Consider the following 25,941-nt stretch of genomic DNA (forward strand, 5'->3'; position numbering starts at 1 on the left):
TTTTTTATCTTTAATAATTATCTTATTTAATATTAATGTTTGAGTGCATCATTTATAAAAAAAGTTTTGTTTCAACAAAAAAAATTAAAAAAATAAAAATAAAAAAGATAAAATTTGTGAAATGAGTCTAAGAAATGGTGAAGTGCTGTCAAGAAATTTGAAACATTGAGAAGAGATGTAAATTTAATTGAAAATGTGATGAGCAATTAAGCGAAATGAAACGAAATATTGAGAAAAAAACATTTTGAAGAGGAATTCACAAACATATTTTAATTCTCATGCTCGTTTAAAAGCGCGTTCCATCATACCAAACGGAATATATTTGAAATAAATCCTGAAATAAGTTATCCTTTAGAGACTTTATACTTCTTTCACCATTCATTTTACAACAATTTCTTCATCAACCCTCTCAATAGAATTCTCGCTTCCTTTATTCTCTTCTTCTGATTTGCATTCTTCTTTTCTTGCTTTGATAGCTTCGTCTCTAAAAGCTTTCGCTGCTCTCTCGCAAAACTCTACTGTTTCTTCTCGCTTCTCTTTTTGTTCCTTTAATGCTTCGATTGCTTGTGTCATCTTGGCTTCAATTGCAGCTTTAGCTGACATGCACTGCTGAATTAGCAAAATGTGCTCTTGGCTCTTCTGCTGCCGTGTCAAATGCATTTGCTTTGTCATGTTGTCCAGTCTATTGATATACATATATTATTGTTTATTTTTCAAAAATTACAGATTCAATATTAGGTGGTAAAAATTATGCAAAACATCAAAAATTTTTCCTGCATTAAAAAACCGAACATTACAATTTATAAGCATACTCATTTTGTAACGACACTTGCTCTTCTGAAAGTTGTCTCTGTTCTTCTTGTTGTTCAGCTCTCATGCTCGCGACATCAACAGCCTTCTTTTCCATTGCGCGTTTCAGTTTTGCAACTTCTTCATCGTCCATCTGCTTTATTTTCAGGAATTTCTCTTCTTTCGACCTAACTTCTTCTTTTTGTTTCTCGTAAAGCATACGTCTTTTGTTGAGGTGGTGCTGTGCTTTGTTTTCAGCTGCCTGCTCCTCGCTTATGCGCTGTTTTAGAGGGCCTATTGATTGTTCCATTGTTAAAGTCAGGCCATTTATTAGTCGCTGTTCGTTTTTATGCCACACGATTAATCGACAATAAAAAAATAAATTCAAATAAAGAATACATAAGTTATGAGCTTCAATCAAAAAATGATACATACATTAAAGGCTTCAATCTTTTTGTGAAAGAATGGAATGGAGTCGGAATCAGAATCAGCCAAAGATGAAGTTAAATATTCAGTTGATGAAGCCGAAGATGCAGCTGTTAGTGGACTTAATGCTTTCTCAATGTCTGAATGACTTATCATAATTTGAGTCTTATCAATTGGCTCACTTTGTTCTTCCTCAATCATTTGGATTATTGGCTGAATATCTTCTATTGCTTTCTCCACTTCCTGCTTTAGCGCGTCTCTTTGCTGGATTTTGGCGCTAACGCGAAGTTCTGATTCATTTTGCTTTGATATTTCTTCTGACATGGCTTTGTGAAGGCGCTCAATTTCTTGCTTCATCAAAGATATCTCCATTGTTGAAAATGGCTAGAAAGAATAGAGAATGGAGATTTGTTTTAAATAATCATTGTTATTAAAGAATTTAAAGATTAAATAATCATAAAGATAAAACAGAATATTTGACTTTTTTTTAAAAAAAAGGCATTAATAATGCACACCTGCTGCTTTATTGCATTCTCCAATGAGTAGCATTCTTCTGTAAATTTTTTCAATGCATCTTCCATTTCTTTTCTAACTGGTGCTAATTTTTCCATTCCATTTTCCATTCCTTTCATTTGCTCTGCACATTTTTCTATAACTTCTTCAATGCTCTTCACAAGGTTTTCATTTTCTTCGACTTGCTTCATTAATTCTTTGATTGAATCCTGTTTGATTGATAATAGAAAAAGAAAGAAGTGCACAATGAGATTAATGTCTAAATACAAACGCGGGATCATACCTCATGTTGGTAAAGCTCTTGCTTCTCTTCCTCGAGCATTAAGATGTCTCTATCCAATTGCATATTTTGCTCTTTCACAATTGAAATTTTTCTTTCTGTTTGAAAAAAATGAACATTAAAAACAAGATTTTTAATAATCAACTCAATAAAGATTTTTTCAAATAGATGGATAAACCTTTCAATTCATGTAATCTTTTTTCGACTTGAGGATTCTTTTTGTGAATATCTTCAGGAGCTGTTTCACGAAAGCAATCAGTCAAAATCTCGAATAAAACCTTTTTTGGAAACAATTCTGAAAGAACGAATTCGGATCCATCAAACGATCCAGTTAATGAATAAGATAACGATGATGATGACGACGACGACGAAGATGATGGTAACTCTGATGATAAAAGAAGAGGAGGTGTTGTAGGCCTTCTGAAAAGATTTGTTGTTCGTCTTCGGTGTGGACTTCGAGGTGAAAGAGATATTGTCAAACGCTGAGTCGTTGCTCGAGGTTGCGTATATCCATTGAATTCTTCGTCATCAGCTAGACTCTGAATTATGTAAACGTCAAATTGAGAGAATATGAAATGTTCATTCAGTTTTACGTTTATTTGTTCCCACAAATTTTCATGAAAAAAATAAACCTAAACGAAAATAATACAAAAATCAAACCATGCACAGTTCTATTAAATGAGTAAGTGCGCGTAATAAAGTCATTTTAGCCAAAGCACCTATTGATGTAAATCCAGCTCCTTTCCTTCCTGCGAATCCCTTCAAAACTTGCTCGACAGCTGAACATTCATTGTATTGAAGACTTTTCAAAATATTTAAAAATACTTGCGACCTATTATCCATTTGAATTTGTTTATTGTCGTGCATTGTTGCTTTTGTTTCAATCGATTGCTTTTTTTCTGAAATAAAGTCAAAAGAAAAAGATGAATCAAGACTTTGTTGGATCACTCGTTCGAGAAGTTCGTAAAACGACTTCATGCTCATGCAACTTATACTACTTTGATCGACGCGTTCAGGAGGAATAGATCCAAGTGTTATTTGATTTATTTTGATGAAATCCAAAACAATTCCATATATGTAATTATTTTGCTTTGATGAATCTTGCTTTGATTTTGAAGGATACTTTACCGTTTTACGACGTTCGATTGATGTTTGTCTGCGGTTAGTTTGGATCGACAATGATTGAGAAGAAAAAGAAGCATCTGAAGTGTTCACAAAAGGATCTGTTGTTGTTTTGCGCTCTGAAAAATGTGAATCTTCACTAATAACTGTCGCTCTTAATTTTTCATCATATTCTTGTCCAATATTCGAAAAAGTCACTCTTCTCTTCGCAAAGGCCATTTCGTTAAAAAAATGTAAAGAATCAATTTAAAGAAATAAAATTTGTTTATGGTCTATTTGATCATATGAATATTTGAAAAGAATTGAATTTTTTGTTTATGGATGGCAAAAACCAATTGTCATTAAAAGCCCCGAAGCTTAATCATTCGTCTTTGATATTCCAAAAGGAAATTTCCTCGACATCTTTAGGTATAACTCTTCATATTTAAAATGCTTTAAATGGTGTTTAAAGTTGCACAACAAGAAATCGAAGAATTATTGCAATTGGAACGTATGGAATTATTCATTTTCACAAATTCTGATTTTCATGTTTAAAATATTTTAAAGAAGAAAACATGTTACTTGATCAAAAAGACGAATTTGAGCTTCCAATGGATGAGCCCAATAATATACCATCTGAAAGTGAATACAATTCTTATATTTTTCAGAAAGAAAGTGTTGGAAAATGTATTTGCCCGTTTTGCCTTCAGAATTTTTTGACAAGAGAATCATTAGATCCTGTTTTAACATCATTTATTTCCGATCCTATCCCGTTCGTCCCTTTGACATCATATTTGTCGTGCAACGAAACATATTCTCTTGAAGTGGAGCACTTTAAGCCAATGAGTTTTCATAATCTTACACTTTTTTCATGTTCATTTTGCAGGGCGCAGATTTGTTTTCCGAGATGCACCTCTCGAAATTTACAGCAAGCATTAGAAGATTCTGAAATGATGCATCAACAAACTCAGTGTGCTTTATTATTTTGTTCTTTTAACTCCATTTGTGAACGTGATATAAATATTAATACTAAAATGCCAAATTTTCCCCTTCATTCTCAGTCAGCTGTCAATGCAAAAGCCTTGCAAGGATCACCTTTTCTTTTCATTAAGTCCAAAATCTTTTTTGGAACCTTCGTTTTCTTATTCAAGGAATGTTTCGTTCAAAGAATTACAGGAAAACAGTTGTCAATCCTCATTAAAATATGAAAGTTCATGTTGTTCTTCCAATATTCAAAACTATCATTCATTGCATTCATTGAGCTTATCTATGTCTCAACTTCCAGAAAATATTCATCGCGTAATTACACCTATCATTGGAGAGTGCTCAACTTGTTCTTTTAATATTTCTATTCCATTTTTTAGTTAGCGTTGAAATAATTAATATAGTACATTATTTAATTGGGATTTTTGTTAATTTTTTTTGTTTTCTGATTGGATCAATGTGATCTTTCCCAAATTCATTCTTATTATTTTTATTTTTAGAAATATTTTGTAATTCATGGACAAGCTACACATTAAGACTTTAGAAAAAACTGAAAAAATTTTTAAATCGTTTCCTACAGGTTCTGAGCTGCAATTTTCAATGGTTATGGAACCGGATTTTGAGAATAAGGTCAATGAATTAAGACAACAAATTTATGCTCTACTGTCGAAGCTAAACCCTCAATTAAACTTTTCAAATGAAGCGTCATATGATAAAAAATTGCAAACAACTGGAGGAGTGGTAGATTTATTGATTTTGCAAGCGGTATGTTTTTTCAATTTTTTTTCTTTTAAAAATTTTCAAAACTTTTTTATACAACATTAGCAAAAGTTAATCGACGGGAAAACATTGACAAAATCCAATGTCCAAGTTGTAGTTAAAGATAAGCCTCTTCAAAAACAGGTTATTGTCACTTTTTCAATGTGTTTGTTTTAAATATAATTATTTTGAACATTCTAAGCGTCAAACAAAGTTAAAAATTGAGCAACATACATTAGCGCCAAAGCCTTTATTTGATAACAGAAATCTTCGTTATGTTCCATTTTTGAGTGAAAAGCCTTTCTCAAAAGTGCCATATTCTGGTCTTTTTATTCATCCATATGAAAAGGAAATTCAATCCTTACAATATGAACCGAAGTACTTTGAATTAGAAGGTCTTCCAAAACCACCTTTACCGATGAATGGGTTTGCATTAATATGATTTTGTTCTATTTTGAAATTTATTGGTCTTTAACTGCTTTAAAAAAGAACGCCTCTTGTATACGTGGAGACAGTCAATGAGCTTGAATCAATGGTTGATGAACTTTTAAAAGAAGACGCAATAGCGGTTGATGTTGAGCATCACAGCTATCATTCGTACAGAGGCTACACATGCTTGATTCAAATCAGTAGTCGAAAAACTGATTATATTGTGGATGTGTTATCTCCAGCGCTTTCTTGGAAAAGGAAAGCCACAAAGCAAGAAATAGAAGAAGCAAGGCAAAAAATCAATCAGTCAGTTGCTTCGTCTTCCTCAGAACAAGTCGCTGCCTTTGATTCTTCGTCCACTTCAGCTGCTTCAAATGGCCAAGTTATTTCTGCTTTCTTCTCGCCTCTCACTGTACTTAATCGAGTGTTTGCGAACCCGTCTATCTTGAAGGTGTTCCATGGGGCACACTCCGATGTGCAGTGGCTGCAGAGGGACTTCTCTCTGTATCTTGTGAACATGTTTGACACGTATTTTGCATCTGAGCGGTTGAACTATCCTAAGCTGTCACTTGAATTTCTTTTGAGAAGATTCTGTTTGAGGTCTGTTGATGGAACGGGGAATGCAGAAAGCGGATCTTCTTCTTCAAAGAAAGATGAACAGAAGGTTGAAAGAAAAGAGGAAGGCGAATTGGAAAAACAAAAAGATGGGAAGTCGATGGAATCAAAAGAGCAGAAAGCAATCACAATTGAAGACGATGATGAAGTGATTGTCATTCCTTCAGATGATAAGGATGATGCTTCTTCGTCTTCTTCCTCTTATTCTTCTTCTTCCTCATCCTCGTCCTCATCAATTGGCTATGCGAGTCTGCGTCTTCTGGACGACAAAAAGCGGCTGCAGCGGAGCGACTGGCGGATCCGCCCGCTTTCTGAGGAGATGAAAGAGTATGCCCGGCAAGACACGCACTACTTGCTGTATGTGTGGGATTGCCTGCGGATTGAGCTGAAGGAGAAGGAGGAGAGAGAGAAGGCATGCAGCGGCGCGGAGGTGGCGAGGAGAGAGCGGGCAGAAGACGGAGCGATGGATGGGACAGTGATGAAAGCAGAACAGCAAGGTGTTGATATGAAAGAGAAGAATAGAGAAAGGAAGAGTAATAGTGAAGAAGAAGAAGGGGAAGAAGAAAAAGAAGAGGAACCGGAAGGTCCGATGTTTGTCGATGCAAAAGTTAAGAGGAAGTCATCGCGTTCAACTGAAAAGCAGAGAAAGACAAATTCGTCTTTGGATAAGAAAAGAAAAGTGGCTGATGAAGAAAATAACAATCAAAGAGAACAAATTTCGACTGATGAAAAATCTTCATCACCTTCATCTTCTTCTTCTTCTTCCACTTCCACTTCCACTTCATCTTCTTCAATCACCACATCATCCGCAACCCTTTCATCTCCATCTTCCTCTTCTTCAATTCCTTCAAATCCACTTTCTTCCACAAATTCATCAAACCCATCGACACTCATACTTCAGCTTCCCCCCTCTCGCTATGTCTTCGAAGAAAGCAGAAAAGAATGCCTCATCAAATACGACCACTTCGTCTTTGACGGCAGCTCGTACGAGAAAACGTGGCAGACACATTTCAGTCAGATGCACTCCTGGAAGAGAAGGCACCGCGGGTTTGAGAACAGAATAAAGGAGAGTCTGAAAGCACAGGAGACAAAGGCAAACACAGAAGCTGCTGCGGCAGAGAAGAAAAAAGAAGAGGAGAGCAAAACGAGTCTGAGTCTCGAAGAGAAAGACAGGAAAGAAGAGAACGAGCGGCTGAAGCAGATTCAGTCGCAGGAGAAAGCAGACTCAGCCAGTGCTGCAGAAGAGGAGGCGCTGGGAAACACAAAGCAAGGGCTGAAAGATCGAATAGCAGAGCGTGTCTTTGCAGCGCTGTATGGATGGCGGGATGGCAAGGCGCGGCTGCTGGACGAGTCTGCAGAGTGTGTGATGTCTCGTGTGGCGATGTTCTGTTTATCAAAGCCTTGTTTCACAAACACAATGATTGGATCACAGGGCATTCCGAGATTGAACAAGGAGGGGAATGGAAGTGGAAGTGGAAGTGGTGGCAGCTATGGAAATAATAAAAGTGATAAGAAAAGCAGCAATGTGCACGGTGAAGCAAATGGTGCAGGCGAGAACGCAGGAGAAGGAGAAGAAGACTTTTACGGGGAAGATACCGACGAAGACGAAGAAGTGATTCCTATCCCATCGCCTGCTCCGTCTTCTTCTCCTTCACCCTCGCCGTCTCCATCTCCATATCCGTCTCTATCCCCATCTCTGTCACCTGTTCCTCTCTCCATCTCCTCTTCCATGGGCTTGCCAACACTGCAGACTGCAGATCCAGTGCAGCAGAACCAGCAAATCAAACGCTATCCTCGCAACGCCACAGAAGTCGATGCTGCTCTGCGTGCAATGAAGCTGCTGCCACACCAAATCCCTCACAGCCGAATCGTTGATCAAGGCCAAAATATCAAAGACAGCGCGTTCAGAGGCGCAAAAGGCAAAGCGGAGAGAGAGAAAGCTATTGAGCGGCTGCAGCGGAAGCGGGACATGGAGCTTTATGCGGAGTTGGCAAGGGTTATTTCGAAGGGAGTGACAAATGCGAGCCAATCACCGAAGATTGTCTGCAGAGACTGCTGGCTTGACGGATTTCAACAGACAAGCCTCGTTCCGCAGGCAGATGATTTGAGTGACAGAAAACAGGAGAAGAATGAAAGTGGAATGAAAAATGAGTCAAATTCTGATGTTAACAGTGCTGCTGGCTCTTCTGTCAATAAGGGGAAGATATCATCAGAATCCACTCTCATATTGACTTCTACTAACACTTCACAATCTTCTTCTTCACAGTTTAGCTCTTGCGTTTCTGCTCCTATTGTATCCCTTCCTACTGTTGTTTTTGGTTTGAAAAAATTGGAATTTTTAAAAGGAAAAAGGCAAATTATTGCAAAAGCAAAAACCAAATGAAGGCATTTATCATTTGTTTTTTGATTTTCTTAAAATGTTACAAAATTGTAAAAGTATTTATTCATTTCACTTATCACAGATAATCATCTCACAAAAATAAAATTCAAATTTTTTGAAATGTTTTGATTTATTTTACAGTGATTTTTTTAGATCTTGCCCATCCCTTGAATCTTTGTTTCATGCAAACTCAAAAGTTTGTTTTTCTTGATAAATAAAATGTATAACTGGAAAAAAATCTCTTCCATCAATATGTAAAATATACAATTACATTTTAGGCCCCTTTTAGAGATCAAAAATCTTCACTGCTCAGTGAAAATAGATGATGGAGAATCTCGACCAATTTTGAAAGGAATTAACCTTGTTGTATATCCTGGAGAAGTTCACGCCATCATGGGTCCAAATGGTTCAGGGAAAAGCACATTGGCACAAGTTATAGCAGGAAATCCATCATTTGTTGTGACTGAAGGTTCAATTTTATTCTGTGGAGAATCTATACTCGAATTGCCACCAGAAGAGCGCGCTCGAATCGGAGTTTTTATTGGATTTCAATCGCCTCCAAGCATACCTGGGGTATCAAATGAATATTTCCTTCGAACTTCAGTTAATGCAATTCGCCGTGCAAAAAGTCTTCCAGCACTTGATCCTTCAGAATTTGCTCCTATTCTCGAGCAAAAACGTAAGCAATTGGGAATAGACGAATCATTTTTGTCTCGAGGCGTCAATGAAGGTTTTTCTGGAGGAGAAAAGGTTCGTATTATTTTTTTTAAATGTTTTTGAGTTACTTTTTTTTTAGAAAAGAAATGAAATCTTACAAATGACCTTGCTGGAACCAAAGCTTTGCCTTTTGGATGAAATTGATTCAGGAGTTGATATTGATGCATTGCGTGTTGTGACAGAAGGTATCAATGCTCTTAAAGGTTCTGAAAGATCGATTGTGATGATCACTCATTGGCAAAGGTTGCTGTCTCAAGTTGTTCCAGATAAGGTACACGTCCTATGGGAAGGGCGCATTGTCCTGACTGGAGAAAAAGAACTTGCACAGGAACTTGAAGAGAAGGGATATGAATGGGTGAAAGAAAAGGCTGTTGCAGAGGGAGTTGTGAAGATTTAATTCGTTGAATTATTTTGTAATGATCTTTCATTAATATCCTCGTTGATAATCTTTGCTTCATCGTCATCTTCGTCTTTTACTCATGTCAATACTGTTTGCTTTTCATTTCATCGCTATTCATTCAATGAGTATCTTAGAAACAAAATTTAGAGAAATATTAGAAGAAATAATATTTAATTTATTTATTTTTATCAATGTGAAAAACATAAAATTAATCAATATTCTTTTTAAAATATTTCTAATATTGATCAATCTACTTGTTCTTCCATCAAAATATCATAATCGTCATCTTCATCTTCATCGTACGTTTCTCTTTTTGACAAAAACCTTGAAAAAATGCTCTTTGCACATTTCTTTGTTTTGGAGTTCTTTGAGTTTTTAAGCATTTCTAATTCAGCATCCAGTTCTTCGTTCTCCAAGTCAAACATGACTGTGTTTAAATACAAGGGCCCCACAAACATCGGCTGGTCAGCACTGTCCGAATGTGTGTTTTGTGTTTGGCGCGAAAACAGATGAGCCACGTTGACCAATGATGGGAAATTAAAGGAGTCAGAAGACATCTGCTGTGTGTTTAATTCGTGGCTGTTTGAAGCTTCTAGCCCTTTTCCTGCTTCATTCGCTCTGTCCTTCTCCATCTCGTCCAGCATCCTTCCCATTTGCTGCCATTCCTCGTCGTCAACCTGGCCGATCTGTTTTTCTCTCAGCTCGTCTTCTTCTTTCCTTTTCTTCTGTGCAAGCATAATAATCTCCTCGCTTTGCATCTCTCCTCTCAGCAGAAGCACATAAAGCAGCCGCAAAATCTTCGTCTGTGTCATTCCTTGCATCACAGAGCACACTTGCGCAAGGGCCACGTGCAGCCTGTTGCCGATGAAGCAGTCCAGAATGGCGCACAAGCCATCAGTCAGCGTCTCGCGAGTCAGCCCCATCAGATATTCAGTTTCTGCAGGCTTTGCAGGAGTTTGCTCAATGTCCATCTGTGTTGAAGAAGAAGAAGAAGATAACAAAAGAGACGGAACCGACGTGTCAAATGCTGGCGTTGAATTCATTGTTTCATTATCGTTTTTTCCGCTGATATCTCCTTTATCCAGTTTGTAGTGTTCATTTAAACTGACAATGTTAAAGCAGACAGATACCACTTCGCCTACGATTTTCGTGCTGGATGTGCGTGTCAGGATGTGTGCCAGATGGTGCATTATGACGCTCTCTCTGAAGAAACATACTTCTCTTGCTGACTGTGCATCTGTTGCTGTGATGTTAGAAAGCGTAAAGCAGGTGTCAAAGAGAAGGTCCTTGTCTGTTGAGTAATCTTGGAGACAACGCAGCAGAAATGGAAGGGCAGATCCGCGGAGAAGAATCTTGTGTTGAGGAAGAAAAAACAATACAACAAAAATGAAAAATAAAAAATAAAAAAAAATAAAATTATTTGAAAATTAAAGCTTGCACCAACCTGTGCTGAGTCCTTGTCCGTGTCCCCAGACATTGCAGCGACAACAGTTAGCATTTTTGGTATCACATCACGATGATAATTCGCCACAAGAGAAAAATGAATGAGATTTCGCACTGCATTACTGCCGAGAAGAACCTGAATTCAAGGAATTCGGTTGCGGTACAGAATTTTTGTAATATTCAAGGTTTGTGTTTTTTTTACATAAAAAGCAGAGAAATAAAAGAAAAATTGGGATATTTTAATCAAAGAAATCAATTGAAGAGATTGCACACTGTAGAAAACGGTTCAAAGAATTCCACAAGATCATGCAACGCAAATATTGCATGTGCTTTTGCATATTCCGCATTGTCGTCTGCGAAGATAGCAAGGAGAAGTGGAAGCGCTTGCGTATAGCGAGGCAGTGTTTCCTTATTAAGATTGGTTGAAATGGTGTTGCGAATGAAGTTAGTCGCACAAACGACAACGCCGAAGCGTTTGAGCTGTTTTTTGGAAGTGTTTGAAGAAGGCTGAGGTGAATATGAAGTGGGAGGTATTTGTGACATGAAGTTGCGCAGAGTGAAGGAGTCTTGTGAAGGTGCAGGGAAGCAGCTTCTGGGGCATGGAACGAATGATGCAATTGAAGAGAATTGAGAATAACTGTGCAAAATAGCGCATGAAACTTGACATGTGGGCGTAGAGAAATATCTCTTTGATAAAATCCCAAGGCATATTTCAAATAGATCTGTTTGTTGGACGAATCCCACTGTTTCATAATCGGTGAACACAATATTCCCAAAGAATTGAATAATCTAGAATAAATAAAAAGTAATAAAACTTGGCATTCAAAAAATTAAAAAGAAAATACTTGTGAAATAAGATCCTCATTTTTAGTATGCTTTATTAATTCGTAGAGCTTCGGGCAAGCATCTGAATAACAAATGTGACGAGTTGATTCTTCTGAAATGTATGTCATTGCTATTAACATCCAAACAACTTCATACTACGAAATTGTATTTTAATATTAATGAATATTTATATTTGCACAAATCATACTAATGTTTCATCAGAACTGTGAACGTGCAAAAAAGGAAGCAAATGCGACAAAGGATCCAATTTGACAAATTGGTGTAGTGGCTCTCTATTTTCTGTATCAAAAAATGTTTGTGTGAAAAATTAAAGATATTTTCAATACAAGCAATAGACCTGAAGTTATCAGTTTTCGCAAATTTGTTAATGATGCAAGTGCAACGCTTGGCATCGGAGATTTTATAAGTTGAAACAATTCAACGATAGATTCTTGAACGAGTACCGCTTCTTGCGAAGAAGTTTCTTGCATCCTGCGATGAGTTGACAAAATTGAATCTCTTTTCTCTAATCTGAGATGTTTAACAAGGCCACAAGATTTTCGCTGTGTCATGTCAAAATAATCATCATTTTGATAAGTAGTGAATCGCTCTGACGCTCGTGTTTTTAGATCCCATTTCGTAAATGGAAGTTCATCTTTTTGAAACATTTCTTGTGGGATATAAATATCTTGAAAAAAGGAATTTGACAAAGATCTTGCTAATTGTGGAGTTCGAACTTTATGATATATGTTTGACTATGCAGAAAATTTATCTTCTCACCTCCTTGTAAAAGAGCGCGTTGAAGTCGGCACACCTCCGGGAAGTAGTTGCTCGTTTTCAGTTGTTACATTTAACATTCTTGTTCAACATGGCTGCACCGATCAACAATTTACGTACATGTCGCGTCAAACAAAAGATAAACATTCGCGCCATTCTCGTATATATCAAGAACTTGAACTGTTGAATGCAGATATTTATTGTCTTCAGGAAGTTGATAATGAGCCAGACCTTCTTCAATTTTTTGGGAAAAAATATGAAATATTTTACTTTTCAAGAACAAACGAATATCTTGCTCTTTCTGGAAAGCATGCACAAAGAAATGATGGAATCGCAGTTCTTTTTAGAAAAACAAAATTTCGCCTTATTTGTTCATCAACCATAAACTTCAATCTTCTTTCAACTCACCTCGTTCCAACTTCTATGTTTTCTCAAGAAAATTCTCCTCCTCCATCGACTCTAGAAATACGATCAAAGTCTGTTCAATCAATTACAAATCCCAGTTGTTTTTTTGATCGACTTTCGGATACTTCACAAATAGTGAGTCCAACTCGATCGGAAATACTTAAAGGATTGCCAGAATTCATGAAATGTTTCGTAAAAGATAATTTTGGAGTGTACTTTTGTTTGGAAATCTTGAATTCTCCTCAAGACTTTTCTTCGACAGCCGGTTGCAAAGCACGCCCAACAACTAAATTACCACCGGGATTTGCGAACTATGTTTTCAATCCTCCTTCTGTATTATTAAATTCAACTGCATCTTCTTCTTCGTCGTCGCCGTTGTCAAGTTCTCCAATTCCGCCAGGATCACATCCAAAACTGCTGTTCCTCACAAACACCCATTTGTTCTGGGATCCTCGACTGGACCGGGTGAAGTACGAGCAGTTCCGAATGCTTCTGCGCGGACTGTCTGTTTTCAAGGCATTGGTCCGCGTGGAGCTGATGAAGTGCTTGAATGACTACTCCCAGCTGTGCAGCGCAAGGCAGATGGCAATGGACAAAGAAATGGGAGATGGAAAGGGGAACATTTGCGATGAAAGACTTGAAAATGGTACAATTGAAATTGATGGCGATTCTTCTTCTATAGGAACAGAAAATGATGAAAAAAACAAGACAAATGTAACAACAGAAGGCGTATCACAACAAAAATTTCCTGGAAATGCACTACAATTTCAAACCCCTTTTTCACAAACCTCATCAGCTCCTCGACAAGTTTCATCTCATCCGACACAGGCAGCAACGCAGTCCATTGGCAAAGACTTTTTCTTCTACGATGTGGGGAATGTGATCTGCGGAGACCTGAACTCGACAACGACCTCAGAGTTGTACAATTTCTTTGCATATAACAAAGTCAACCGCTATCAGAAGATTCAGATTCCGCTTCTGTGGGACTACATCTTCCGCGACACGATCGACGATGTTGCTAAATTGGACAAAGGAAAGAAAGAAAATGCAGGAGAGCAGACTTTGCCAGCAAAGGCGGTTCCGTCTCCTGAAAGCAGTGTGATATTCGTCCCCACGCCAACTCCTTCTCCATCGACTTCTGCTTCTGCTTCTCCAATGCGTGTTCACAAAGACTTTTCGATTGACCAGCTGTTCCAACTGAAAAAGGAATGTCTTCCATTTGCACTTTCCACACTGCATCGCTCAACGCTCCAGAAAATCTTAGCATTCTCAACAAAAGATAAGGATGGAACCCAGCAATCGTCTCCTTCTCCGCTAGATTTGCCTTCCCCTCTCTCAGCAAATATCACGCCTAATTCTTATTCAGCATCACAACCACCACAACTCTTCGATCAATTCATTGCGCCTCCGCTTGTGCTACCGCTGCGCTCTGCTTATCGTACTGTGCTGGGAACTGAGCCGCAGTTTACAAACTTCACCCTGAACTTCAAAGCAACCATTGATTATATCTTCTTTTCTTCATCTGAGGTCGAGCTTTGGGACGGATACGGAATGGTAAAGAAGAAGGAGAAAGAACAAGCTATGTTGAACGCAGAGAAGAACAAGGAAGAAGCCAATGATGGAGAATACAAGTACGAATACCCTGAAGACGAGGATTTGGATGAAACTGCACGTGAAAAAGAAGCTGGAGCAGGGAAATCAAGTGAAGATCCATCTGCTTCCCCAAGCAAAAAACGCAACTTATCTTCTTCAAAGTCGAAAAGCAGCAGCGGCGGAGCTGACGCTTCTGATCCGTATGTCCTTCTTGAGGATTTGTCATGCAGGCAGTTTGAGTCGCCTGATCTTCTCTTCCGCCCTCTCCCGCTGTTCTGCTCGTCAGTGCTTGCGCCTCCGTCTGTTGAAGCTGCTTCAAGACAAGTTGGATTGCCGAGCGAGTTCTGTGGATCAGACCATATTTCGCTTAGAGCTGTGTTCTGGGTCGGGGAAGAAGGGGAGAGCGTGAAGCACCGCAAGCAGAGGTTGGAGGAGGAGTGGTTGAAGGAGCACTTGCCAGAAGAGAAAGACGAAAGCGGCAAGCATCGGCAGCAGCAAGCGATGGCCCAAGCACAAGCACAGTCACAGATGATGAATCAGATGGCGGTGGGCGGAGGAACCGAGCAGATGAGAATGAGACCGTCTGCAAAGCCTTATCATTCAGTCGTTCAGCAGCAGCAACAACAGCAACAGCAGATGGAGCTAGCGCGGCAGCAGAAGGAGGATTACGAAAAACAGAAGAAGAAAGAATTTCATAAAGAATTTACTCCAAAATACAGCACGCAAATGATACAGACACAGCCTCATTCAAACTTGTCTGGCACAAATACATTCATTCCTTCTCAACATCCTCCAGTGCAGACATTTCAGCAACAGTTTCACACCTCTGCACCTTCGCCATTACTCACAACCTCACCAGCTACTCTGCCACTGATGCCTCAAATCCCTCAATCTTCCTCCCCCTCACCGTCGCAAGCGCAAGCACAAGCACCAGCTCCAGTGCCATCTTCGTTCAACACCCAACAGCTGCCTCAGCCTCAACAATATCGCCAGTCTCTCCCACACCCCCCGCCATACACTTTCCAGCCGCATCAGTCCCATCAGCTTCATCCGCCTCTTCAATCTCATCCGCCTCTCCAGCCTCAGCTGCATCCTTCATATCACCAGCCGCTTAGTCAAGTGCAGCCTGCGCAGAGACTCCCGTTTCCATATCACCAGAGTCAGCACGCGTCAACTGATGCTCCAATGGTCAATTCATTTCAGCGCAGCCAAATGGCAAAGCCTCAGCAATTTCCTTCTGCAGTTCCTTCTCCGATGGCTTCTGTTTCATCTCCGGCTTCGCCTCCAGTATCTCATCGGCAGTTTGGAGCAACTGACTCGTCAGACTCGGTTTCTTCGTTCTCTGCTGTTCATCTCCCTTCTCCTCCGCTTTCACTTCCAGTTCATCTTGCATCTAATATTCCTTCTTCCACCTCTTTAACTTCCGCAGTCACTTCTTCGCCAATTGATTCATCAGCATCAGTTCAATCTTCTTGTCCTATTTCAGCTCAAGATCAGATTCATCAGCAATCATTGTATGTGAAAGAGAATGGGTTAACAAAAGTGAACGACATCGTTCCGGATGTTGGACATTCTTGAATGTGCAGTGAAATCAGGTAATGTCTTCATATAATTATTTTTTGATAGTGAATAAAAAATTATTTTTTGTGGAATATTTAATTATACCCAATGTCTAGTATTTTGATGCGTTTGTATTCACATAAAATTTAATAATTTACAATTTCTTTAAAAATAATAGTGAAGTCTTTTCAATCTGGATTGTTTTTAAGTCATAATTAAAATCAAAAAATTGAGTGAGTTTCGTAAACATCTGGATGTAATTTGAACAGACAACAACTAAAAACATCGAAAAAGACTGTTCATTTCGCAGTGAAATTGAAGATTATCAACTTTTCAATTTAAAAGTTCGATATTTGTGTGTTTAAGTTTCCTTCGTCTTCTTTCAAACATTCATTAGTGTGTCTCAATCATGAATTATTAATCCGGTGCTCAAAAATATATTCATCAACCAAATAAAAAATAACATCAAAAAATCACTAAATATAATGCAAAAATCTTTCGAAAGAATGACTTTCTTTTCTCAATCTTTTATCTTTATTAATAACTTTTTTATCAAACAATTATAATGTCAAAAAATTATGTAACACGTTTTGGTTTTTGGAATATTTTTCGATGAGAATCAGAAAAAATGATAAAAAAAAAAAAAAAATATTATGAATATAAATTCTTTTTCAATGAAAATAGCAGACACAAAAGATACAAATATTAATAATAATAAATATATGGTGTTTGAAGAATAATGATTGTAAATTACATCAAAGAAATCACACACAAATGGAAAAATGCAACATTCTGGAATTACACATATGAATAAAAAAATAGAACAAAAAAGAGATAACAAGAGGCAATTACACAAAGTGGTGTTTCAAACAGGTGATGATATATAAAACAAAAAATAAAAATCTTGCAAAACAATGATTGATGAAACAAAAAAGCTTTAAATGCGCTCAAAAGCACAATTAACAGAAAACAATAAAGTTGAATACACAGAAGACAATTTGAAATATTATAATTGATTTGTAATAACAGAAAAGGTTATAAAATGCATGAATGAATAAAAAGATACAAACATTTGAATTACAAGTATTGGCGATACTCAAACCACGCACAATACATTTTCTAATACAGACTAATTCATTTTACCGATTTCCCACACAAACTCCATCAACCAGAACAACTCTTCAATTTCAAATCTTATTTCTCCATTTCACAGCTCCCCATCAAACTCTTCTTTTGATGAACCAAATCCTATTTCCAGGCAGTAACCTCCCATCCCACTCCACTATTTCAGGTTGCAATGTCGATTGCATCTGACATAGTCAAAACCACTTTATCTTTAGGGAAGTGCTGAATAAACACCCTCTTCAGCTCAACAACGCTCGGCCTGGATTCGATTTCCCCTGCCCAGCACCCCTCCACCGTTTCTGCAAGATCCGACTCCATTACAGCATCCACACTCGGTCTCTCACCATTCACAATCTTCTGCCCCGCCACTTCTCCCTCATAATCGCCAAACGGGATCTGCAGCGCCAGACACTCCCACAGCATCATCCCAATCGAGAACACAACTGATTCCTTTGTTGCTTCCTTGTTCTTGCTCATCAGCAGCTCTGGTGCCTTCCATCGCATGCACTCATATCGATTGTCCTCATCATCTTCATACGCTGATGAAGGAAGGGTATCTCTATCATCATCATTCACAGTTGAGCAATCAGACGAGCACGAAAAGACGGATGATGAATCTGAATCTGAACCATCGGAAGAGCAGTTCGAATGCATCGCAACGCAGATGACCATGTGTTCTGAGAATAGCACAATGTGTGGGCTCAGATTATTCAATGACTGAAGTGGATTTTCCATTTCATCAAAGGAGTGGAGTGCAAGATTAGCCACCCAGAACAGGATTTGAGCAGCTGTTTGCTCTCTTTCCTTCAATGTGCCGATTGCCATTTCCTTCTTTTCATTTCTTCCATGAAGCAACATGAACAGCGAATCCCTCAGATCCACAATCAGCTTCTCATGAGGTGATGAACATGCCATTGCATCCACCAGATTCGACATCGATGAGGTGGTGGGGCACAGATCCTCCACTCGAACAAAAGTGGATTCTGTGTCTGAAGTGTCTGTGGTGGATGTGGAAGAGATGGAAGGTGAAGGTGTTCGTTTTCTGTTATTTTCCTCATCTTCCTTTTCATCAACCTTTTCCATCATCCATTCAGATATTTTGTCTGAACCCCCTCCAAGGATGTATTCCGTTGATCCACTCTCAGATAGTAGATATTCTTCAGATTCTGAATGCGCCATTGTCTTCTCATATACTCTTTTCTTGATGTTTTCTTCATTTTTCTTTTCTGCTTCCTTCTCAGCTCTTCGCCACTGCGCCTCAGGCGACATCTCCATCGTCACCATCTCAATCAGCTTCGGATCTTTTTTCACTGTATCGTTCACAATCTCTCTCAGATCTTTATTTTCATTCTTGGCACTTCTCCATCGAGCAATAAATATTATTGATACAATCAAAGCAATCAAGAATAAAACAATAAAGATAACAGCTATTATTAATGCATATGATTTTCCTTCTTTTCCTCTTTCAACATTTCTTTCATCTCCTTTTGGCTCATTCTCACTTCTGTTCTTCAGAATGAATGAATCAGTTGAGGCTGGAGATTCAGCCCCTCCAAACAAGATTTTCACAGACACTTCTGTTGCCTCAGATGCAGTTGTAACAATTGATGCTGGAATGGCTGTGTGAATTTCTGTTTCGCCTGCAAACTCTTCTGCTTGCAGCGGATACACCTGGAGATTGTGAATCGAGCCATCGAAGGAATCAACCTGGAGGGACAAGCCACAGGGCAGGAGCAAGGAGCCAGCAAGATCAATAGCAAGGGTGTTGTCTTGCTGATGAGACTTCACAGAAGCCAGCTGCGGAATAAAGAACGGAGAGGCTCTTTCCGAAGTCAATCCTTCCAGCGTGCACTCACTGCTTGAAATCCACATCGAAGTATTCGGAAGAAAGCCATCCCCGTCTTTCAGACTTTGAATATTCAGCAGCGCATGGTCTAAGCAGACGATGTTGTTCCTAATGGACGGATAGCCTACTGCATTCGGACTGTTGTTGGAAAATAATCCAAATTGCACGGAGATGCTTCCACCAGACACAGACAGTCCTCCTTTCGATGAGTTGGCAACACTCGTGTCTATTATCCTTCCTGAGCAATTCTGAAGATCAACCATTGAACCGCTCCACTGGCACAGCTCTTCTAATGGCTCTTCGTTTGCTCTCAACTCTGGCGTGCTTGCTGCTCCATCAAACACACACGAAGATATGCAAGCATCCGTCAAATCTGCCAACGCAGCAATGTTCCCTTTTTCAGATGGCGAAGCACACTTTTTGTTTGAGCAGTTCTCCAATTCCAGCAACAAAGACGAAGATAAAGCAGCCAAGCAGCACGGACCAAACGAATCTCGGGTAATATTTTGAAATGATGACTGCTTTAACCGGATTACTGAGGCATTTGACATTGCACTCACCGCACAGCCATCCCCAAGCACTGTGGCAGAAATAGTCACGAAATTCATCTCAACATCTGCATCCTGGGATTCGATAGAAACTAAAGACTCACTTGAAACGCGAGCATCATCGAATTCCAAATGGCTGAACTGGATGTTTGAATGGCCTCCAGAACCGTCTGAGGAAAACACAATCAAGCTAACTTTGCTTTCTGCATTTCTGACTTGAACCTTCTGCAGCTGGGAGTCTTTGCAGTTGTGAAGGAGAAGGGCGGATTCTTCAAGCGCGCAACTGGAAATAAGCACCTGCTGCATGGAGAGGTTCACCAGATTGCGGATATCTAACAACACAGCAGAATTCATATCAGAAATGTTCAGGTCCATTAACAAGCAATATTGTCCGCCTCTTGCTGCCACGCACGAAGAACTGAGATGAATGCAAGTAAAAGTGCACCCGTTAATCGATAGTCTGCCATTCTCCACGAGAATGATGGAGCAGTTCAATTTCATTTCTGAGTTTCCATTCGAAACTTCTTGACTAAATGTTGAATCGACAATAGACAAGCTTCCATCAGCAAGGGTTAATAAGCTGGAATGAGAAGAAGAAAGAGCGCTTCCAAACAAAAACGTGAGAAATTCCATTTTCACTCTCGATGAGCACGAAACGAGGCTTTTCGTCTTGCTTCCGATGCTGCTGTTCAGCACAACATTCCCCCTGGCGCCTTCCGCATCCAGCGATTTGATCGAAACATCGCAAGCGCTTGCTTCCCCTGTCATCTCAGCGCTTTTGTCAATCAGCAAATTGCTGTAAACTGAAGAAATGATGTGGGGCAGCGCAACATTCAGCGAAATGCACGGTTCGCTCATTGTACCACACTGGCGCGTGTCAGAGGCATTGTCAGCCGAAGAAGATGCAAATATCGTCTCGCTCTGATACACAACCACAAGCAGCAACAGATCTTGCTCGTCTGCATAGTCGGGAGCTGTGCATCCCCACATGGCAAGCTCCCGAACAAACGGAGGTCTGAAATCGAGCTGAAAGAGCTCAACGCTTATTTGAGATTTGATATTTGTGCATTTCACATACAAGTCTCGCCCTTTGTACGCCTTGTTATTCATAAAAGTTGTGTTTTCCAAGAGGAACGACAAAGGATCAACTCTCGTGATTGACGAGCAATCCAGAAATATCGCTCCTCCTCTTCCACTTTCCGAGCAGAAACATCCAGAGATTGTGGAAAAACGACACTCGAAATATCCTCCTTCGTTCAATTTCATGATCATTCCTCCACCTTTCTCGCTTTGGCTGCTTCCACAGTTCTTCATAGATGTGTTTTGCACAGACACGCTGCAAGGCTCGCTGCCAGTGCAGCTGATGATGGAGGGCTCAGATGGAGCATTTTGGAGAAGCGAATGGAACGTGCAGCATTTCAGTTGTACTGTTGTACTGCCATCTTCATTCAATCTCTGAGACTCGCCTCCTAACTCAGCATGCGCTAACGCTGTAATAATGCTTTTGCCCATCGGCTCCATGTTGTTCATCGAAGCATTCGTCAAGTAAATGCTGCTCTCATGTGATATCACCAGAATGTGACTTTCGGCTTTGATGGACTGGAACGAGCAGAATGACAATTCGCATGTTCCAGACAGGCAGGCAATAATGCAATAACGAATGGGGGTGCCGGAGGTGCTGGTGAAGGAGCAGCCTTGAGCAGCAAAAGAGCTGCCAGCAGTGTTTATCAGCTTCGTCTGTTTCCATTCAGATCCATCTCCGCAGCAGAACTCAATGTTCATGAAGGAACATTTCTCATCGTTTGCAAACACAGAATCACTTTCTTCTGGCTTTTCTGCCTGAGGAGAGATAGCTGCTCCAAAAGTTAGAGTTGGGCATGACTCGGCATCAACTGAAGTTACGGTGACGTTTGAAATGTCAACTTCGCTGTTAACCTGAGCTTCATCGATTATCAGGAAAATATTCATATTTTGCTGCGCTGGATCTTCCAAAGAACGAAAATGGTTCTGCCCAAACTCCATTGTTGCACACGGCTCTTCTGCACTCCCACACCGAATAACATCCCACCCGCTGTTCTTGCTGAGATGGATTTCCTGAGAAGCAAATCCAATCAGAAATCGGCACAGATCGAAGTTCGTTTTTGTGGTGTCGTTCCCCACGAGCAGATTTGTATCGCTTGCTGTCTCGCTAACCTCAAACGCCAATGTCTGCTTTGTGATGGAAACGTTCAGGTCTGACGAGAGAAAGAACATGTTTTTCCCGTGCTTTGCAGAGCACTGATCGAAGGCTATCTGCTGGAAGGAGAACGCATTGGAAGCCGAGCAGTCGAAATAGATGCCTCCTCCTTTTCCACCTGTTTCACTTTCAGCACAGCATTTCGTGAATGTGGCGTTTTCCATTGCAAATTTCCCTTGATCTTCAACAACAACTTTCATCGCGCCTCCCTCGATGCTTTGAGTGCCTTTGACATTCGTGACATTCCAATGGGAGCACTCAACATGGCTTGAAATATGGGATGAAAACAGCACTGCACTGTTTGCATTTTCATGTACAATCTCTTCAAAAGAGCATTGCGAAAGAGAGATGACCTCGTCACTCGTCGCACCATCATTCAATAGTTTGGATGTTGATGGTGGAATCACATAGATGAGAGTCTGATCTCCAATGTCTGCGTTCTTCACATTCAATGAAATAATCGTTGTTGAGGTGCTGGCTGTGTTCTCGCACACTGCTATAGGTGAATGCTGAAGACGGGTTGAATCAATCTGGCAATTTTCAATATTTAGTATTCCTCCACAAATCTGAAACAGCCAGTAATCCATCAGGTTGAGCTCGCCTTGTAGCATCCCGAATGAGCAAGATTTTATCGACAAGATGGCTTCAGAAGTCAAGGATATCAATGTTTCGATCTCAGCATCAAAAGAAGAAGGAAGCAAAAAGCGGATTAATTCGATGGATGTATTTCCAATGGCTTCCATCGCTTTTCCAGTCGGAGCATTCAGCGATTTTGTGCAGGTGATTTCGGCTTTTGAAGAATTTGATGATCTCAAGATCAAATCCGTATGATTCAGTTCGCTCTCAATTATAGCTGATTTTACGATAGATATTGTCCTTGCACTCACCTCTTCCAGTTTCTCTATGCAATAATCAACAGACTGGCACGGATAATCCAAGAATCCACACACCACAGTATCAGCACCATCCTCGCTTCCCACATGGACTGTGCTTCGAACTTCCTCAAAAAACAGAACCAACGGAATCGAATGCTCATGATCATTTCCATTAAACCCACGCAAATCGTCGAAGGAGTTGTGTCCCAATGAATAAGCAAAAGGAAGCGTTTTTTTTGTGATTGATTCCTTCAGGTTCGGGGATTGAACAAACAAGTCGTTTCCATGCTTCGCTTTGTTTGGCTTTTCTGATGAAAAAGAAGGAGCTGTGATGGCAAATCCTGCATCTGAGTGCTCAAGATTCAGAAAGATCCCTCCCCCAAATCCCACTCGCGAATCAAAAGGTGCCTCGCATTCTTCGAAGGAGCATTCCAAAATTGTTGCTGAACATGTGTTTGGCAGCGAGAGGAACAGAGCCCCACCTCCATTTCCATCCCCAGAAACAACACAATGCTCAAAAGTGCATCCACTTATTGAAGCATCGCAGCCATCCTCAAACCCTTCCCTCCACACTACACTCACACACCCGCCATTTTGCTCGCTCTCAACACCCCAGAAAGAAGCATTGGCAAGAGAGATAGTCTTGCAATCTGACAAAGCAATTGCACAGCCTTGCGAAAATCTAAATCCAGATACATTCACAAATTTCATCGTAAATGAACCTTCTTCAACTTGAATCAAAGATTTTGTTGATGGCTGAATAGATTGTGTGCTTTTGGTGAAACTGCACAGCTCCAGCTCAAGCGATCCAGAGGAGCCAATTGCAATTGCAGATCGGTTGAACACACAAATAAAGGAAATCCTCTTTGCATTCAGCGAACCATTCCCAATGGAGATCAAGCATTCATTTGACGAGGCTTCGCGACACTTTATTGCAGATGAGTTGTTCTCTGCTCCCCTGAGAACGATATTTCTCCAATCAATGTCAATCATATTTTCTTCGAAATCTTCACTGGCCATAAAAACATTCTGCCCCAAATATGAATTCCATCTTGTTACTCCATATTCCACCGTTTGACACTCTGATCCTGTTCCTCCGCAAGTATTCTCATCGTTTCCTGAATTACTGATATGTATTTCTGGCTGAGCAGTTGGCAGATATGAGTCACATACAACACCTCTATCTCCACACATATCTGCATAATCTACGCATTGCACGACTTTTCTCGTGGCCGTTGAAAGCGTAAAACTTTGTAATATCTGAACTGTGTTATTTGTCAAGCTATATCCCTTTCCAATAAAAATATCTGCCGCATGAGTCGATGTCTGTACTGTATTGTTTTCAAACAAGCAAAATTGGATTATTTCGCACACATTGAAAATATTATCGCAAGCATCAAATCCTCCTGCACCATACAGAGCATTTCCTTTAAACAAATAACAATTTGACATTACAAAATCGATTTGTGATCGCACATGATATACAGCTCCAGCAAACCTTAATGTTGCTCTGCTACATTTGAATATAGTGTTGTAAATTGATCCACTTCCTCCGTGATTCCATGCGACGCTTCCTCCAAAAGGCGCTGAACAATTTTCAAAAGAACAGCCAAGAATCAAAGAAAAATTATGAGTAATATGAGCAAATGCTCCACCAACTGTCCATTCTCCTGTTCCTCTGCAACAATTAAATAAAGAATTTTCAATGTGGCAATTACTTCCATTGCTAAAAATTGCGCCTCCATAAACATATGAATCTGAATATGTATTGACGCATTCTGAAAATGCGCATTTGTCAATAGTGAGCTTTGCGCTATTGCAAACCGCAATTGCTCCACCTTGAGAGGCGCTGCATTCTGTAAACGTACATTCTACAAATGTGATTTCTCCATCTGAAAACGATTGGGCTTTGTTCGTGTAGTTCTGATGGGAAATGGTGTTTCTCGAACGAATGAAAGAAGTGTTCGATGAGTCAAAACCACATCCACGAGAGCCAGAAATGAGAATACCATAAAACGGGCAAACGCAATCAGCGACCACGCAGCCTTCCATTTTGCTCTCTTGCAAAGAATGCTTTTGTAGCAAGTTTTTGTTGCAGCTCTGGGTAGATATATTGTGGAAGCTGCAAAAAGAAGCTGAGGCAAATGACAAATCGATATCGCCAATGAACGGTTTCACAAATGAGGCACAATACGAAGAAAATGTGCAACACAAAACATGAACACTTCCTGTCAAATGTTGTGCGCAGGAGCTTGCTGAGACAAGAGATGGGCATGCCTGCTTCGGAAAAGTCCTTCTCAAAGAAATATTCGTCATTCTTATTGTTCCTCCAGCACAGTCAAAAGGAGATAATTCCGTCTCTGTCTCCACGCTTATGATACATCCACAAATAGTCAATCTGGACAATTCATTTTTCACAGAAATAGCAGAAGTTATTTTTTGGATAATATTGATTTGCTCAACTGCCAACGACGAGTTCAGAGCCGTCATTCTGCTGCAAACACAGCTCCACTTGTTCATATTATTATTGAATGTGCCAGCAAGAAAGTTATGATCAAATGCCCTCCCTGAATCCTCCTGCAATCGTTTTATGCTCTTTTCTGTATTTTGCGACCAGTCAGATGAATTCAAATCCTGCGTCACAATAGACTTCACCGCATTGATTGAGTTCACATTATGCGAGGAGAATGCACTTTTACTTGCGTCATTAACTTCTCCTAATCTTCCAATGAAATAATCTTGAAAATCGACTTTTTTGAATTCATCTGCTTTATAGCTCGTTTCTTCATTGCAGTAAATTGTGTGTAAAATTATAGATACACAAAAAATCGTGAAATACATAGGACTTGCTATTCCTCTGAAACACAAAACAATGTTAAATTTAAAATATAAATTTATTTTGTGTTAAGATCAATATCGAATGATGTGGGTTATAGGTTGAGATCATACGACAATTATTTAATTCTTTATGTTGAACGTGTATTTGTTTGCAACTGCTGTTCTGGCATCGTTGGAATAGCATAAGTTGTCAATACAATTTATAACCTTTTTTTAATTAAAATTCAATGTTGCTTGGTTGCTGCTTTCTCAGCTTTTGGTTTCTCTGTATAGTAACTTTCATAATAGACGGACGCTTTCCCAATGGCCAGACAGTAACCTTTTCTCAACAGTAAATGAAGCAGAATTTCAATATTTTCCCACATCATTCGTAAGGTGAATATGAGTTAATGAAGCATTCCAAATGATGTGGGAAAATATTGAAAATCTGCTTCATTTACTGTTGAGAAAAGGTTACTGTCTGGCCATTGGGAAAGC

General features: G+C 39.6%; 7 protein-coding genes across 7 annotated transcripts; 4 read left to right on the top strand and 3 right to left on the bottom strand.

Annotated features, from left to right (window-relative positions):
- MONOS_1225 (uncharacterized protein) lies at positions 1-2,875 on the bottom strand (the record flags this gene model as incomplete). The annotated part of the gene is made up of 7 exons (XM_067864858.1): positions 1-682; positions 813-1,126; positions 1,225-1,599; positions 1,731-1,937; positions 2,012-2,106; positions 2,187-2,547; positions 2,669-2,875. 7 exons carry the CDS (start codon positions 2,873-2,875, stop codon positions 379-381), a joined length of 1,863 nt encoding a protein of 620 aa, XP_067735691.1. The 3' UTR covers positions 1-378.
- A 539-nt stretch (positions 2,876-3,414) lies between these two features.
- MONOS_18529 (uncharacterized protein) lies at positions 3,415-4,502 on the top strand. Its single transcript, XM_067871556.1, has 4 exons — positions 3,415-3,538; positions 3,582-3,620; positions 3,677-4,079; positions 4,171-4,502. The coding sequence occupies exons 1-4, from the start codon at positions 3,448-3,450 to the stop codon at positions 4,475-4,477; spliced, it is 840 nt and encodes a 279-aa protein (XP_067735692.1). The 5' UTR covers positions 3,415-3,447; the 3' UTR covers positions 4,478-4,502.
- Positions 4,503-4,570: 68 nt separating this feature from the next.
- On the top strand, positions 4,571-8,402 carry MONOS_16813 (putative exosome component 10). Its single transcript, XM_067869686.1, has 4 exons — positions 4,571-4,858; positions 4,919-4,996; positions 5,055-5,278; positions 5,342-8,402. Exons 1-4 carry the CDS (start codon positions 4,610-4,612, stop codon positions 8,277-8,279), a joined length of 3,489 nt encoding a protein of 1,162 aa, XP_067735693.1. The 5' UTR covers positions 4,571-4,609; the 3' UTR covers positions 8,280-8,402.
- Positions 8,403-8,438: 36 nt separating this feature from the next.
- MONOS_1226 (Fe-S cluster assembly protein SufC) lies at positions 8,439-9,567 on the top strand. The gene is made up of 3 exons (XM_067864867.1): positions 8,439-8,472; positions 8,555-9,026; positions 9,073-9,567. The coding sequence occupies exons 1-3, from the start codon at positions 8,459-8,461 to the stop codon at positions 9,388-9,390; spliced, it is 804 nt and encodes a 267-aa protein (XP_067735694.1). The 5' UTR covers positions 8,439-8,458; the 3' UTR covers positions 9,391-9,567.
- A 71-nt stretch (positions 9,568-9,638) lies between these two features.
- MONOS_1227 (uncharacterized protein) lies at positions 9,639-12,233 on the bottom strand (the record flags this gene model as incomplete). The annotated part of the gene is made up of 6 exons (XM_067864877.1): positions 9,639-10,745; positions 10,838-10,972; positions 11,110-11,625; positions 11,682-11,816; positions 11,870-11,961; positions 12,020-12,233. The coding sequence occupies 6 exons, from the start codon at positions 12,231-12,233 to the stop codon at positions 9,639-9,641; spliced, it is 2,199 nt and encodes a 732-aa protein (XP_067735695.1).
- A 175-nt stretch (positions 12,234-12,408) lies between these two features.
- Positions 12,409-16,184, top strand: MONOS_1228 (putative Endonuclease/Exonuclease/phosphatase family; the record flags this gene model as incomplete). Its single annotated transcript, XM_067864888.1, has 1 exon — positions 12,409-16,184. One exon carries the CDS (start codon positions 12,409-12,411, stop codon positions 16,012-16,014), a length of 3,606 nt encoding a protein of 1,201 aa, XP_067735696.1. The 3' UTR covers positions 16,015-16,184.
- Positions 16,185-17,283: 1,099 nt separating this feature from the next.
- MONOS_1229 (uncharacterized protein) lies at positions 17,284-24,942 on the bottom strand (the record flags this gene model as incomplete). Its single annotated transcript, XM_067864898.1, has 1 exon — positions 17,284-24,942. The coding sequence occupies one exon, from the start codon at positions 24,940-24,942 to the stop codon at positions 17,284-17,286; it is 7,659 nt and encodes a 2,552-aa protein (XP_067735697.1).
- Positions 24,943-25,941: the final 999 nt, after the last annotated feature.

The sequence above is a fragment of the Monocercomonoides exilis genome (assembly GCF_001643675.1).
Source record: "Monocercomonoides exilis strain PA203 chromosome Unknown scaffold2-2631571, whole genome shotgun sequence".
NCBI lineage: Eukaryota > Preaxostyla > Oxymonadida > Polymastigidae > Monocercomonoides > Monocercomonoides exilis.